At 38.4% G+C, this 17,549-nt stretch overlaps 1 protein-coding gene across 5 annotated transcripts in view; it reads left to right on the forward strand.

The window, feature by feature from the left end:
• vegfab (vascular endothelial growth factor Ab) overlaps positions 1 to 16,066 on the forward strand; it is a 57,064-nt gene extending 40,998 nt beyond the window's left edge. The window contains exons 1-8 of one of the 5 annotated variants that reach the window (XM_058772104.1): positions 2,847 to 3,902; positions 5,340 to 5,382; positions 5,947 to 6,143; positions 6,861 to 6,937; positions 7,363 to 7,395; positions 10,785 to 10,850; positions 14,055 to 14,198; positions 14,592 to 16,066. In XM_058772104.1, the coding sequence (XP_058628087.1) occupies positions 3,735 to 3,902; positions 5,340 to 5,382; positions 5,947 to 6,143; positions 6,861 to 6,937; positions 7,363 to 7,395; positions 10,785 to 10,850; positions 14,055 to 14,198; positions 14,592 to 14,613 (750 nt within the window). In that variant the 5' untranslated portion in view covers positions 2,847 to 3,734 and the 3' untranslated portion in view covers positions 14,614 to 16,066. Of the gene's footprint in view, positions 1 to 2,846; positions 3,903 to 5,339; positions 5,383 to 5,946; positions 6,144 to 6,860; positions 6,938 to 7,362; positions 7,396 to 10,784; positions 10,851 to 14,051; positions 14,199 to 14,591 lie in introns of those variants that run through there. The other 4 variants (XM_058772102.1, XM_058772103.1, XM_058772106.1 and 1 more) reach the window with 4 other exon arrangements.
• Positions 16,067 to 17,549: the final 1,483 nt, after the last annotated feature.

Here is a 17,549-nt window from a genome sequence, read left to right on the forward strand (position 1 = left end):
CCGGTAATGATGCAACCATATACCCAGGTTTCATGATGATCCAGGTTCAGAATGCTTTTTTTAAGAGAATATTATGAGTTAAATGAAAGTTGAGCTTTGCCAACAGCTTCAGTGCCTTATTCCACAGAAAATCATTTAAAGATTTTTGACAGTTCTTGGTTTACAATGAATGTCTATGGAGCAAGCATACGACAGATGCTGTCAACAGAACTGAACTTTTATTTAACCTGGAACATTAGTTTAATGTTAACCATTTTTGATTAGTTTCAAAGTAAAGTAGACCTGATTGAAGGTTCACGTTTTCTCAGCATTCACATACAACCTCAAAAATCATGTTTGGATCTACAACTTCCTCCTGACGGCCATGGAATATTTTCTGACAATATGGCAGAAATTTTCCCCACTTCCCTCCCTGGATATCTGAGCTGTGCTTTTACTGGAAGCTCAGTTCTGCCGTTTAGGGTAGAGTCTAATCTGGGCCTGGCTATGAGCCATTTCATTCCCCTCTGACATGGACCTGTGTGAGTGTGTGTGTGTGTGGTAGGGAGTGGTGTATGCATACAGGACTCGCCCATACCTGAGTGAGTGATAGTGAAGTGTAAGAGACTCTCTTTGTGAAGCACAGATCAAGAGATGAACACAAGACGGAACTAGGAAATTACCTATGACAGTGGAATCGAGTGGAACGGTTTTGAAAATAAAAATGCCATTAAAATAATGGATAAAACTTAATAAAAAACTATATAAAAAGCATTGCACATTTAATATCTCTTTTTTAACATTTTAATGCCTGTGTAGAAAAAGAAGGGGAAAATATTTTAAATCCAAGGCCACCGAAAAAGTCGGTGGTCATTGTTGCGCTTTGAGTGATAGTAGGTCGTTTTTGGTGACTTCCCATCTGTGGGTCGGTGTTTGTGTACTGAAGCTCTCTGGAACAGCAGTAGGAGTGTAAACTTCATTAGTTTTGTTCTTACTGAGTTTGCAGTATTTCTGACAGGTGGCAGTGTAGCTCATATCTGTCTGTTATTTTTCAATTAAAATCTGACGTACGAACCGCACTAACAAAAAACAAACGTCTCTTCTCATTACCTCCTACATCAACACCTTGCTTTTTAACTCATTCTGTACAGCTCTCGTCTTTGTCTTTTTCTGTCTTTCCTCTTTCTTTCTCTGAAACTTCCTCCCACTCTTTCACCTTGCACTCAAGGTTTCCTCTGGCACTCAGACTAAACAGCCCTTACTGAGGTGCATTTCTGTCTGAGTGTGCGCTGAGAGCGAGCGCTTGTGCTTTTCTGCAGCTGCCGAGACTTGCTAATTGGTGACTATCACCAAGATATGCAATCAGGCTGTCTATCTAATGTATTTCACATCATAAATGATCTTAGTAATCTTACTCCCAAGTGGTTTTCGCTGCATGGCCAGTGATATGGGAGCAGAGTCTGATGTTGCCAGATTATGTGCAGAAAAACACGCAAACTATTCTGACAATAAAGCCCTTCAAATAAATGACTTGTTTCACAAAAACAAGCCTACTCCAGTTGTTTGTGATTCTATGGATGTGTGGTTTATGGTTTAAGGGCAATTGCTTGACCTTTGTTGATCTGATTTATTTTAGTATAAACCTAAAGCAATCAAAAGTATGCGACGTATAAACCCAAAAATGGAAACTAGTGTATGTCCATATTTATATTTGTTTTTAATAAAACAAGCCAAAAAATTGCGTGTTAAGTGGACTTGAACGTGCTATACGTGCAGTGACGGGCAGATGGCGCCAATACAATTAGCAGTAAACCAAGTGTGAGGAAACATTATTTAAAAAAATAAGCATATTATACGCTTTTATGAGGAATTTATGTAGCCTAATAAGAAGGATTTTGTTCGAAAGCATTTATCCGTGAAAATCTATCCAGAATATACTCTATTCATAGATGCCTACGTGTGAAATTGCCACATGCTAAAAAAAAACTTTTTACATTTAAAGTAGCCTACTGAAAATATATATTCCTTAATCCGTAATACGAATATAAAGCGACACTTTTAACTCATCGTTTTGATTAAATACCTATTTTCTTCTGAATCTGTGTGTCTATGGAAACGGGATGTCGTCGTGTAAATCCTCGATCAGTGGTGTTGTGGAGTGCAGGACTGACCGCGGCTCACATGTCCAGCTCGCGTTAGGAGCGAGTCGGTCTTTTCCTACGCGCGCGCGTGCGTACTCACACACCTGTACGTGGTGATGGACACACACACACACACACACACTTACACATGTGATCACGCCCTCATTAGCACTCTCAGTTTTCCACGCAACCTTGCAGATGACCGAGAAGCCCCAAAAAGGCGTCAACGCTGCCGTCATGTGATGCGGATGATATTCAAACTGGGATTACGCACACACTGCAGACCGCTATGATTCTGCACGTAGCTGCCCAGCATTACGCAGCAGCTATTAGACTTACTATGGTTAATTCATATACATTATATAGTTATTATATTTTAACATATAATAAATTATATAAAGATTATGCCTTATTTCAATCTAGAATTTTACACACACACAAAAAAGGCAAGGTATTTTCTTTCAGTGGTGGTCTCTGACTTTTGGACACAACTATTAAGCGTACAAATAAATAAATATATAAAAGATAATGTACAGTCATCCTGTAATGATGGCTCGCTATATTTTCTAGCTTTGTAGCCATCTACTTGCATTAAAAAAATAGAATTAAGAAAAAGAAATAGAATTAAACTATCTTGAATTGGACTTTATTATTATTATTATTATTTTGTAAAACTTTTTTTTTTTTTATTAGAACATAAGCAGAGCTGGTCATTTATATAGCGTCGCCATGGACAACAGTCATTATTCAAAAGTAGCCTATCTGACCAATGAATGCCGGGACTGACCAATCAAAATGCAAACTTGCAAACTAAGAGGAATATAACTATCGGATCAAGTGACTAAATACTAGCCATAATACCGCTTTTATATCAAGCACCTAAACTGATGCCAGAGAATCTCTTTCAGTTATCATTTGAGTGAAGATCTGCGCATCTAAACTGGAGAAGTCCACGCTGACACCACTATGGCCACGCCCATCGCGGTGACTCGTCCAATGGCGTGAGCTTCATTCGCTGAATTGACCGACAGCTGAAGCTGTTCGTTAAAACCGGGGAACGGCGGCGTCCGTGATCATTCATAACGGCAAGAGGGAGAACTTGAGAAGACGATAAATCCTTCAGGAAGCGGAATTAAAGCAACCTTCATTCGTAAGGACTAGAAGTGCGCTTGGATTTTGCATTCTCTTCTCAGCGCCTTTGTGTTGTCTCTGGTATCACTGTGCGCTCCACTAATAACATACAGTGTTGGCAACACTCAGATTTGTATCAGAGAGTGAGTTTCTGATCCATTCTGCGTCCCATTCCCAATGAACCCAACGCACTTGGAGACTGGCGGCTGGCTAAGCATGGGATTACTTTTGTGATGTGGATTGTAATAGCCTTGGAAGAAAAATTTGATTTACTTCTCAACAATGTGAGAGGACCTGCGTCCTGGATTCTCATATTTCTGGATATTCTGAAAATAATCGGCAACAGTTGAGGGACGCTATAACATACTTGCCGTGGATCTCAATCTCTCTGTCTCTCTCAGGTGTCTGCATGCGTGTTTTGGGACCAACATGGGATTCTTGTTGCCCCTATAGGTCGGACTCCTTGTGAAGAAGCCTTTACTCATGTCTAACTTGCTTTCCGAGACCTTTACCAATGCGTTTGCTAAAGTCCGCCTATCATCGGATAGGGTTTTAAAAAGATTTATTCGCCTTATAAATTCAATCATGAACTTTGCCGTTCGCGTGCTCCAGTTATTTCTTGTGACGCTTCTGTATTTTTCAGCTGTCAAGGTAAGTTTTATACGCATGTGCATATATAGAAAACGAAACCGAAGTATTGGTTGAATTGTAAATATTGTTATTTCGAATGCAACGCGTCTGCGCCACTATATTATACGTCCTTGTGATTCCCCTTGCGAGGTCACTGACCATGTATTGCCAAGCTATTCAAAATCACTTGAACAAGCAAATCGGACCACCCCACAGTGAGCCATTTAGCTCTGTAGACAGGATACAACCGGGGGGATTCACCTGTATTCGCAATCAGAGTCCATTCAACTGTTTATAAGTTTGTTGTCGATTTTGGTGAAGGCCCTATCATAGCCACCTTAGTGATATTATTACGCTTTAAAGGCGCAGCTACAGTGTAGCGCTTCAGACGGACCGGGTACCAACATATCCGGCTTTTGGAGATCACAATGTTCAGATATCAGTCGTTTAAGTTACGATTTGATCCAGCAGCCTTCAGAGAATTTTAACCAAACAAATTTGTTCCTGATGAAATTTGAAACTTTATATTCAAGGACATGCAGAAATGCAAATAGAAGTGTTCATCAGGCAATTTGATGAGAAGTTTGTATTTACAGCAATTGAATAACGGGATATTCAGCTGTTCACAAACAAAAATGACCTAAAACCATATGAAACCCGAGAAAAAGTTGAGCTGGTCTGTTAAAGTGAGTAAAAAACAAACAAACAAACAAAAAAAAACAGCTTCATTGAGAAATGCACATGGTCTCTCCATGGAGCTTTTGCGAAATCTCAGAAAGTGAAATGCTCACGTCTCTAATGCAGAGTCCAAGTCAAGTTTTGACTTGAGACTAGACTTCAAGGCCAAGTCAGGTTTTTCAAGGCCTAAGTCTTAAGTCTCTTTTTTATTAATAGTTTAATAAAATTAATAGTTAGAAACCTTGTTGCACAATTCATTTCATATATTAAAAAAAAAAAAAACAATAATTCTTTGACAGGCCAATTTGTCTTTCAGTTTTGTTTTCATGATTGACACCTTTTTATCTGTTATCTTTAGTCTCTCATTAGGAGTCAAAGTCATGTTTCAAGTAAAGTGCTTACATGTCAGTTTTTTTTTTAACTTAACCTGAGTGAACTTGAGTCTGAGTTTCAGACTTGAGTTGTTGATAGGTTTACTTGAGTTACATTTTATTTTAAAAATGCAATGTTTAACTATATACACAACCCAAAAAAGAGTAATTCTTTGCGATAGCTAACATTATTAAGTTTTATGATGAACTTTGGCTTTTAAATGAAATTAGGTAATTTGTTGCATCATCCTAAACCTGTGCTAATGCGGTGGTTAATAACTAGTCAAACTCGTTGGGACTCATTTGATTAACAATTGGCAATGAAAATGTACAACTGAACTGAGAGTGTTTAACTATAAATTTCTGATTAACATGTATTTCTTTTATTTTTTTATTTTTTTGCTACCAGAGTGCCTACATACCCAGGGAGGAAGGCAGAAGCACATATGATGGTGAGTTTCTTCTGGGCCTGGCACTCAATGGTGTCATCAAGAAACTGGACACATACAGACTCACTCGGTATAGCGCCCTCTAGTGGACTACTGTGCCTTTATTCAAACTGTCACTGCATAGTTTTGGATAAATTTGTAGTATTTATTAGAATCTCACAAGCCAGTGTGGTTTGTAATACTTCTCAACACGCAAACCTCCAAGGGATAATTTGGAGTAAGCATGCATTGCCAAACCTCTAATTGCTCAATCTAAACTCAGAGAACCAGACAACATTTTATTAAAATGAACCGTTTTTCTTCCTCGTGCCAAAAAAAAGACACGCAGGTTACTTAAATCAATGTGTTTTGGGGTGTTTTTTTTTTTTGAGGCAGGCAGAGCGCAACACAAGAAATGTACATGGTTTATATGGACACCCGTCTCAGTCACAAATTCCTCGAAGAATAGGCTACCAGATTTCCCAACTGTGTTGGCCTTGAAGAAGAGCAAAGACCATCTCGCTCCCAGTGGTGCAACTTGGCCTACATTTTTGGCAACTGATTTCTCCTTTTTCTTTGAAATTGCAGTGGTGCCATTCATGGAAGTGTATAACAAGTCTCTCTGCCGTCCTCGGGAAGTGCTGGTGGAAATTCAACAGGAATACCCTGATGACACCGAGCACATCTTCATACCGTCCTGTGTGGTTCTCACCCGCTGTGCTGGGTGCTGCAACGATGAGATGATGGAATGCACCCCTATTGTCACATACAACATTACCTTGGAGGTCAGAGACCCCTAACTTCCAGACTGTTGCTCCTTTTTCTCTCTATTTTATTTCTTCCGCTATCCGTCTGAATCTTGTTAAAGGTGCTGTATGTAGGATTGACACCCAGCGGTTGAACTAGGTATTGCAGTCCAAATTCAAAATATTGGAGACGTTTTTTTCACCCGGCCCCTCCTCCTCAGACTTGACGCACAGGCAGGTTGCCAGATTAACGACACCAACAGGAACGAGCGCACATGAGGATGAATACAATTAAATACACTCTGTTTTCCACCAACTGGCAACCCGCGGTGCCGAAATACAATTGGGTAAACTGGCAGTGGGCGGGTTTCACAAACCATAACAAACACAGACATTCCGGGCCGGAATGCACATTTTCAAAGGAGAATAACTGACTGTAGCATTGTTTTTCAGATAAACATGTATGTTAACTTAACATGTTTCTTAAATATCTGCAAACATATTATGGTATTTTTATGCTTTAGTAGAATCAAAATCCTACATACAGCACCTTTAAGTCTACTTTTTGGAAACCCTACACTCCTCTACTTTGTCTCCCACACTCAAACCCTTTATCTTTCTCTTTTTGGCAAAGCCAACAGTGTTTCTCCTGAATAAGAGTAGCCAATTTTTAGGTAGTGTTGAATGTAGCTTGCCTGTTTGTCTGTTTTAATGTGTTATTACTTTTTTTTTTTTTTTTCTTTTTTCTTTCTGTAGATTAAAAGAGTGAAACCGCTCCGTAATCAGGTTGACTTTTTCATGAGTTTTGCAGAACACAGTGAATGCCAGTGTCGGTAAGAAGCCTCATTTTAACACGCATACACACAAAAAGACCTTTTTTATAGCTTATTATACCATAATTACCACAGACAAACCCTGTTCTTACCCCATTCCATTTTTAGAACTTATTTTCTTTATTTTTATTTAGAAATAAGTGTTACTTTTGAACAAAATTAGACTTTTTACTGAAAGTAAGAAAAGCTGTCAGATTTAGCAAACCTTCGAGGATAATCTTATAAACTCACCCACTTTCTTTTGTCTTTTATTATTATCTGCTCTATAATTGTATCTCTAGCTGTATTAATATAACTATGGGGTGTTTGTCTGCTTCTGTACTCTTTTATATGTGTGCAGGTCTTTTAATTATAAATGTTTGTTGTGTGCACACAAACAAACATGTTCGCTGAGGTAATGTCTCGCCTCTTTGTTGCTCTTTCAGGGTGAGAAAAGATATTCCAGAGAAAAGAGAGAAGTAAGTGCCGTTGTTCTAGTGTGGTGGTGATGTATGTGTGTGCATGCTTCAGCTCTCGCTCTATTTTGTCATTTCTCCCTCCATCATTCATGCATTCATTCTCATTTCCTAATCTCTTTATCTCAGTCACCCTTATCTCCAGTTAGGAGTATTCCTTCCTGTTTTCCTTTTCTTTCTGATCCTTTCATCTCCATGCTTTTCATGTTGCATAAAGCCATAAAATCTGATCGTGAGAGAACAGTGGAGCTCTTCATTGTTGTTGAACCAAGCGAACAGGTGATTTAGATCTCGAAAATCATTAGTGGCACAATTGTCAAACTAAAGCTACGCAAAAACTAGGACTGGGCGATATATATATATAGATTTTTGCTAGAAATATTAATTTAGAATATGTTTTTATTTAACTTGTATGTTTTTTAAAGAAGCTCTGGAAACTCATTTTGTGTTCCCAAGTTTAAGAACATTAAGACTAAGATCTTTACAAAGATATTTATTTCAATGAAACAGTTCAGCTCTGATTCGACAGTGTCACGGTGCACACAGCAGGGAGGAACGAGGAGAGAAGGATAACTCGAATAACAGTCTTTAATGAATCCAAGCAAGGCAGGGCAAGACAAGGCAAGGCTGACACAGACAGGAACACCGGGGAATAACGAGTAGACCAGATGAAATCTAACTGAACAGGCATGAACTAAATACACAGGTTAATCATAGATAATTAGACAAACACAGCTGGACGACAATTAACTAATAATCACACTGAACAAGGACAGGAACGTGACCAAATATGGAAACAAGAGGCGGGAACACAAGACACACACGACAGAGGACTGACAGACAATATGTTTGTTATCACTCAAAAATGAATGCATTCAGTGCTTTAATTTATAATCATTATTATATACATATATTTTATTATCCTTTACTCAGTGAAAAATAACGTGGAAACATGCCTTGTTTATTTTAAAGTATATATTTACTATTGTTTTGCATGTACAATAGCTGTCTAGTTGAAAAGTTTTCTCCTCTGATTAAAAAAAGCACTTTATGAAAGTTTACTTTATAGAGCAAATATATGGAAGCTTTTTCACGCCAGAGAAAAAAGGTAATTGTGCATTTTTATCTCACAATTCTGAAGAAAAGTCTGAATTATGAGATATGAAATGTCTGAGTTGTGCAATACAATCTTGCAATTGTGAAAAGTCACGCTTGTTTCTGCCATAAAATAAAAACAGTTATTCACTTCATATCTTATTGTTCTGACTTACAGTTTACTGTAATAATTATTAATTATTATACTGATTATAATTATTATTATTGTAGTATTATAAATTATATACAGATATACATATTTTTTTATATTGCCCAGCCCTAGCAAAGGACCAGAACTACTGCTTTTGTTAATGCAGCCGGCAGGTTAAAAAAAGTACACTTCCACAATGTACTTAAAGTGCTCTATTTTCGCGCACTAATTTTGTACTTAATATACTAAAAATGATACTTTTGTACTACTGAAGATAAACTAACTTAAGATAAACCACTTGTAGTACACTTGAACCCATCTTTCATATACTTTCATGCACTCAAGAGGTGACTAAATCCATTTTTTAAATACGGAGATGGTATGTTAAAAGCACATTTTAGTTCATATTCATGGTGCCCCAAAATAGCAAAGTTGAGTACACTTAGTTGATCTTAAGTATTACTAAAGAATCATTTTTAGTATATTAAGTACAAAATTAGTGAGCGAAAATAGTGTATTTTTTTTTAACCTGGGGCCTACAGATGAACTGAGTGAGATACTCTCTGACCCTTACACCGCTATCTGATCTCACTTCCTGTTTGAGGTCTTCATGTCATTGCACGTTGGTTTCTTAGATGTAAATTCAGCTCCTCAGGTGTGTAAATAGCCGCGTGAACAGGTGTGTGAGTTTCGCCCGCTAGTTCAATGCCCTCGCCCCGCATTCATCTCTAAGCTCTGCTTTATGATCTGAGGTAAGAGAGGGATTTGTCCTCTCTGAAGTGTCTTTACGTCCGGTGATAAGACAGCATTTTGTGCATTTGTTTACGAGGCCGTTTCCACTCCTCAGAGATACCGTGGCGGTCAGTCAACCCCCTGTCTTATGACTCCCTCTCGCCAGAGAATGCAGGCCGAAGTGTTTGAAAGTTTACTGAAGTTGACGCTATTGCAGAGGGTGTTGATCTTGTGGCTGATGTCTTACGGGTCAGAGGTTATCTCTAGGGGGTTAAAAAGTTTAAATGCTTTCTGGTTCTGGTAAACAAGTGGCCCTTTGGCACAGAGGCTGTTCCTCAGCGTGCTCAAAGACAACTGCCTCATAACATGATTGAATCTGACCTCAGAAAACAGTGAATGTAATCGTAGATAATCACCCGCCCGATGTGTCAACAGTACAGTCCTGATGTTCTGTTTAAAGAGCTCCATCTTTGTAACATTTGTAAGAGACGCCTAAATTAGTGAAAGTTTTCAAACATTTTTAGTCTCAATTGTATCTATATTGGACATCTTGCAATCCATTTATTTTCATCACGCATTGAAAAACCCATATTGGTCCACCGCTAATGCAAATAACCATATATGGATCGCGGCACATCAGTTTGAACTGTGATTGTGAGATAGGGGAAAGTTCACATTCTTGCTGCCTGACGTGTCTGATGTGATATGCTAGGATCCTCGGCTATCTGAAAGATAAATGGACGTATGTTGCCAATATTGCGTGTTGATTTGCTGATTGATCATTATAATGAAACGGCTTTTGACGGTTTACACTTTATTTTAAGGTGTCCTTGTTACAGTGTAATTATACATTTAAGTATTGAGTAATATTAAGTAAGTACATGTACTTACTATATGGTTAGGGTTTTTCTTAGGGTTACTTGCATGTAATTATGCATAATTTATTGTTATTACAATAGTAAGTGCGTGTAACTTGTAGCAAGGACACCTTAAAATAAAGTGTTACCGAAGTCTCTAATATGCGAGAGTGAAAAGTCGCCAGTGGATGTTGAGCTTTGGCTCAAATCGAATCAGTTTGTCTCTGTTTTGGAATCCTGCAAACATTACTGAAGCTTTTGAAGATTTAATGCCTTGTTTATTTATTGATACGTCTTCGTGTGAGAGAAATTGAAGAATTGGAATTTCCCCAGAGCCTGGCTGGCTTTTAATTTCTAATTCACGTCTCAGGGAGTTTGCTGTGGTGTCAGGCACTTATAGAAGAATAAGAAGAGACATGTTTGCTGATGTGTCCATCTGGATCATTTTAGCACTACGTTCACTGCAATCTGACTGTGTTGGATGATCTTTTGCAGCCACTCCGATTCAGTTTTTGTCTTTCGATGTTCTTCTTTGTTTGTCATGTTCCCTTTTCCAGAAAACCCCGGAAGGGCAAAGGCCAAAAGCGAAAGAGAAAGAAAAACCGTGAAAAAAAGCGGGATTTGTACGTCACCTCTGCGTTCGCCTCCTCTCACCTGCACCTGAGTGTGGCACTCTTGGTCGTCAAATTAATTTGGGAGGAGATTTTATGCCTCCTTTAATCAGTGCATTCCTGTCGGACGTTATTAATTGCCATTAATCCATCAGCTCCTCCGCCATTTAATTCAAACTGACCATCACACGAAACCACATGCCCGATCTCTGCTTTCACAGAGCTTGACTCACTAATGCTGACTGCACATGCTAAAACCATTAACATTAACAAGTTTGGCCAAATTTTTTTTGGTAAAAATGGTACAAACAAGTAAAGCGCAACCACCCACTCTTTCAGTCAGATTTCTAAGCCCATGACCAAACCAGGACTACAAAATTTTATTCAAACAAAGGAAGTATTTTGGAAAAAAGTAGTCTTTTATGAGAGAATGAACTCCCATGCGGCGTTGTGAATGATGTAATCCAAACAATAGCCACAATACACTAACAAGTCTGACAAGCATAAAATAAATGACACCGAGACGATTCATCTTATATGAGATGTTTATCACAGAATAATCAAATATATACATTGATTGCTGGCAGGGGTGCCTGCAGGATTTCTTCCAAGGGTACGCACAGTTTGCATATCTAATCATTTGTGTGAAGAGCAGAAGCTGAAGCGCAGTTTGCAGGACATGGAGGCACCAGAGCGGTCACTTGCATTTTTTTTTCTTGATAGTGGAAACAACTTATAAAGGTAAGAGTAATGCATCATTCGGAACTGTAAAGGGTCTACTGTTATTTGTGTGCATTCACAATATCAACAAAACGTTGTGCTCTTATTAAAATAAATAGGAAAACAGATGCGTTTGCCGTCTCATCTTGAATAGGAGTGCCTCACAATGATGAACCGAAACTCAACGAATTGAGTCAAAAATATGATAAATATATCTATAGATAGCTTTAAATTACTACTTTAAAACGAAATAATTCAAATCGAAAACAAAAACTCTTTCATTATGTAATCCGTAAAGATGCATTTCTCTCTAAAGGCACGTCCAATGAGGAGATGGCGAGTCATTTTTCATCACCGTCTAAAATATAAAAATAAGGAAAAGCCTTAAACATGGCCGATTATATTTTTTCAGATTTTTATGTTGCTCTGCTCTGAATTCCTTAGAATTTCCTTAAACTTTAAAGGATTTTCTGCAACGTAATTTTGTCTGATATGTGAATTATTTATTAGCCTATTTTTAATCCATGCAGCAAAACAGCTTTAAAAATTACTTTATTGCATTCCAGATGATTTTAAAGAACTTTTTACTATAAATTTTACGGGTAGCTTGAATGTAAAACATTGTCATGAATTCGTTGTATTCCTATTTGTAAAATAGGCTTCAAATTAATTGTTGTAGAATAACCTGATCTCATGAAAGCGCGTGTAGCACGATTTTCTCTTTCTATTTGACGCAATGTTTATAAGCAGAAATTGACTTTGGCATGCAAAAGACTGATACATTCATTATTAATGGCATGGCTGGTTCAGTCGACAGAAATACGGGACAAACAGTCCTATAATTTACTGCTGAAATGTTTGCGGGGAAAATCTCAGGACAGTCTGAGCACTCATGGTACGCACAGTGCGTACAGCCGTACACCTGCAGGCGCCACTGATTGCTGGTATAGAAACTCCTTGGATTTCATCATTAGCAGTGCTTTATGGAAATAGTCGATCAGGGATCTCAGAAGCAACCTTGTAAATAAGAATCGTTCTCATTTCCAAGGTTGGATTTCAGGTTCTCTGATCAGAGGATCTTGTAGTGCAGCACTTCATGGGAATTCAGAAATGAAAAATCGCAAAAGCACAATCGCTTAACGGCCTCTGAGCTCATAGGTCTGAGAAAATGAGTGGGATTTCCATTTCTGGATCCCTACAGTTGCGCTCTATAGGTTGTGCTGCAGGACCCAATAAATCAAGCTCTGACTGGAGGAGGTAACCGACATACAAACTCCCCCGATCCACCCAGCATGGCTTTCAGATGATGGTACTAATCTATTACAATATTTGTGTTGGAATCACAAACTTGTTTGTGTTGCTTCCTGTTTTTGGAATGTTTTTTTGTTCTCACAATTGTATTTGGACTTACCGTCATCCTCGCATTGGTTGTGCCCTCTCTGACATATGAGAAAGATTGTGTGAGATGTTTTTTTAATTCATTGCTGTGAGTTTGATCTTGTCATGCTGCATCAGCTCTGCCGCAAAGCATTACGAAATGTCAAACAGCCTGTTTACTTTGGTGCTTCTCCCAGCAATTGGGAAATGAAATGTGTTTCAATGAGAATGAAAGGGCGAAGAAATGTGTACATGGGGACAATCTGCTCCTGTGGGACTGATGCTTTTGAGGTCAGTATTTTTCTGAGGGCTGGGGTTTGGGTTTACATATAAAAAATTAAATTAGATTTGAGGCTTGTTTAGACAAAGAGCATGAAAGTAGTTATTTTGCACCACAACTATTCACACTGAATTTTTGACATTCTCTGAGAAGATTTGGATTTCAAATTTGGATGCAAAATCTTACTGTGACCAGAGCACTGACTTAACGCTAAAAAAACATAATTGAGATGCTTATGTGGGTTTAAATCTGACTTGTGACATTTCCCAAACACGACGATATTACACGGTTGTAATTTAAAGTCAGGGTTAAATCTAGAATTTAGACTGTGGCTTTGATAAACCTGTCCTCAGACAAATATTAGCTTCAAATAAGGTCAGTTGGCTCAAATATGTGTGAATCTTCCTTTTGGAGTGCAGCGTTTTGTACTGTACATGTGTCCTGATGATCCTGATCCAACACCACAAAAAGCAATAAACAGAAACACTGGATTTTCAAGCATTGCGCTCTCTCTCTGACTTTTATTCCAGTGTGCTTTTCTGAAACAGATTATTGTTGTTTTCATTATTTTCTTGCATCAACTGAGCTTGCAGGTGCATGGCCACATCCTGCCTAACTTCAGCTATTCACACTCTACAAATCCCCCTCGGACCCTCAGAAGGGGCAAAACGGTTATACCAGACGAGGGTGGCTCAAAAAAACGTACTGCTTGACTCACCGAGTGCCTGTGTGTGTGTATGTTTGAGTGAAAGTGTTTAATAATATCTGCCATGACTATGAGTCAGCTGTAATCTCCCCCAATCCTTTTCCTTTTCTCTCATTCTGTCTCTTTTCAGTAGTCAGTGTGAGCCTTGCTGTTCTACGTGCTCTGAAAGGAAAAGAAGGTTGTTTGTTCAAGACCCCGAGACGTGTCAGTGCTCCTGTAAACACTCTGAAGCCGACTGCAGGTCTAGACAACTAGAACTCAACGAAAGGACCTGCAGGTGTGTTTGTGAATCCACACTTTGTGTACTTACACATGTTAGCGCAAGACTGGCCTTCCTGTTTTTGTATTGTAATGTATATCCCTTGACAAAAGATGTGTTGCTCTTTCATAATTCAATCAGAATTTTTCGTCATTATTTACCTACCAAACCTATATGACGTTCTTACTTGTGTAGAACACAAAAGAAGATGTTTGGTAGAATGTTCATGCTGCCCTTTTCCATAAATGTCAACTTTGCTGTTTCAGTTTTCAATTTCAGTTTAAGACATTGATGCATAGAAGATACTCTGTGAAGGAACCTTTTTGGCGGAAGGTTTAATCTTCCTGTCTAGAGTAAATTTTTGAGATGTTCTGGAGATTTCATGTATGATTTTTCCACTTGCTTTCCCAGATGTGACAAACCAAGGAGGTGAACCGAACCGAACTTGAGAATGGACTCTGACATGAAGGAATATTTCACAATAATTCACAGCACTTTGAACTTTCAGCTTTGAACTCTGCTCTCATTTTTCTGTCCCGGAGATATTGAGAGAATGAAGCGAAGGGGTTCGGGGGAGGTGGGGGGTTAATAGTCAATGAAAGGTTCTCTCTGTATATTTTCATGATTTTCATGTGTGCGCGTTAAGCGAAGTGAGAGACTGAAAGCACAGGATTTGAATTGCTGCTAAAGGGTCTTCGGAAAAGACCTGCGTAAACGTTTCTGATCTTGGCTGGCGTGCGTAAAGTTGTACTCGAAATCACTCAACGAAACACATCACTGGATTTGGGTCTGCTGTGCAGTTTTTCATGTGAATCTAAAGCGCAAACGGAAAGTTTGGAGGACTGCAACGATGCGTTGGTGTCCACTACACGCTGTGGAATCATTCCTCCCAGCACGTGAACACTGAGAACAATGCGTGTGTTTTTAGAGACGGACAAATGATTGGAGCTTTGACAAAAGGCTGAACTGATACTATCGTCGGAATGCCACGCCATGGAAACCTGCTGGCCGCTGTGGTAAATGCTTGCAACAGAGCTCTGACCTTGACGAGGCAAACACAAGAGGATTTTGGTCATATTCACTCCTTAAAGGGATATTCATTCTTTGACATGTTTGGAAACCACTTTGCGTAGATCGTGTGATTAGATTCCATGCTTCCACACTACTGGGGATTTAAGATGACGATTCGTTCTAGGTTTTTCGTTGTCGTTCAGCTAGTCTTGGAATTTTAGTCCAAATCTATTCCCCTAAGCAATTCAGTAATTTATGATTTTTTTATTTTTTAGAATATTTTCAGTATTCTGTCTCTTTGTATTTAATTTGACCTATTTATGTGCAGTGTTATGTTAAGATGGATCGTCTCGCCCTTTATTGTCTGCAAACCTCCATGGCTGTCTGTAGGGGAAAAAAGCTTTTAATCCTGTTTTATTTTCTGTAGATGAACAGGGAAACATTCCTAATACTGATCAGTGAGTCGTGTTGCCAACTGCCTTGACTTTGCCGCCTTGCTGCAGATGTGTGTGTGCCGTGTGATCTCTAACAAACAAACCGTGTAAATGTGATTTCGTGTGCATATGTTTGTGAGCGTGCATGTGTGAGTACGGTCTTGATGTCAGTGTGACATACCTATTGAATAACAAATATAGCAGCCAAATGTAAATATAGGCCAAACCCAAGTCGCCATTTACTTCTACTATTATAAGATCTAACAACCTGAAACACTATGCTCAGATGCCTTCTGATTTGATTGGAGTTTTACATTTATTTATTTACTCTATGTAAATATGTTGAATATTAACATCTTTTTTGTGTCTGTGTAATGTAGTACAGCATATTTATTTTCAAATTATATTGCCTTTTTCTATAAAATTTCGTTTGAAAACTTTTGATGTGTTACAATTTCATGAAAACACCTTTCACAGCTGTTTATCTGGTTCGTATTTATTAATTGCAATATAGAATTGAGTGTTTAGGTTACTTTTGGAGTTACCAGCCAGATGTTAAATATTTCAGATTTCAAGCATTATGGCCAGTCAGGAGCATATTTGACCTGATTTCTTGTAGTCCAGTCACATTGAATCTAATGAAAATGATCTTCAAAAAAAAAAAAAAAACGGATGCATGATGCATGTCCCATTGTATTCATACATACTGTACAGTATTGCATTGGCTACATCCCATTTCTCAATGTTTTCTATTTCCTGTTGTTGGGTTTAACACTTGTTCAAAATCGCTGGCTTGAAGTTCATGCTGAGCTGCAGGTGTTTCTCAAGGTTCCTTTACATTCAGATGAGTCTATATTCAATGGAAAACCATTCACACTGAAATTTAATGAGTGTATTAGAGAAAGAAGTTCATTCCATTTTGGCAGGAACAGAATTGCTTGCGTTCTCGGAATAATTACTAAACTTCACAACAATATAGTGCGCTTAAGTCAAGAAATGCATATCACTGAAGACAATACTTCATTATTCTGTTAGTTGTTTTAGATGATGCCTAGAGTTGCATCACTTACAGATTCCACTTTAAAACTATTTTTTACCTATTTTTTCCTACATTTTTTGTCCAGAATGTGTCCTTCACGTGGTTCAGTTCAGTCTCGGAGAACATTATGTAGGAATGTTTTGGTTTGTTTAACTATATAAAACATTCAAATGTTCAACTAACCATTACCATTCCAGAAATTTCCCATCCGTCTCGCTAAACCTGAGCCGACAGGTCCATGTGATCATCAGTAGATCAGTGTTAATGAGGCTTAGGTTTAAGAGAGGTTTGTGGAACAGTTTGCAGTGTTTGTTTTGAAACAGCTGATTTTAGCCTAAGCGGCGCTCTGCTTGTACTAGATTAGCCAATACGTTTGACATAATATGACCACGTGAAGCACTTAAGAGCAGCAGCTTTACATTACCTATGAAATATAAGATAATCCTCTTGCTGTCCTCCCCCCACCTGCACAGGCCCCTCGGCCGCTTAAATACCCCAAGAATGTTGTAAGTGACTTAAGATGTGATTAGAGGAGGAATTTTGGGGTGGCAGGTTCACGTCTCCCGTGTAAACCGTCATTTTAGCTGGATCTACCAGTGAACTTTACCCCATCAGTTTAACTTGGAGTTAAATGGCATGAACCGAGAGGTTGCAGGTTTAAATCACAGAATTTTTTTTTCTTGCAGGAGGAGGTTCATTCTCAGTAAAGGTTACCATGTCCCCATGATTTGTTACTGATATAATGAACTGGATACTGCACTTATTAGTCATGTTACTTGGTAACACTTCACAATAAGGTTTCATTCTACATTAGTTAACATGACATAAGAATGGATAGTACTTCAGAATTTGTTAATGAATTTCATATACAAATACATTTTTAAA

This window comes from Onychostoma macrolepis, chromosome 04 (genome assembly GCF_012432095.1).
Source record: "Onychostoma macrolepis isolate SWU-2019 chromosome 04, ASM1243209v1, whole genome shotgun sequence".
NCBI classification, from domain to species: domain Eukaryota; kingdom Metazoa; phylum Chordata; class Actinopteri; order Cypriniformes; family Cyprinidae; genus Onychostoma; species Onychostoma macrolepis.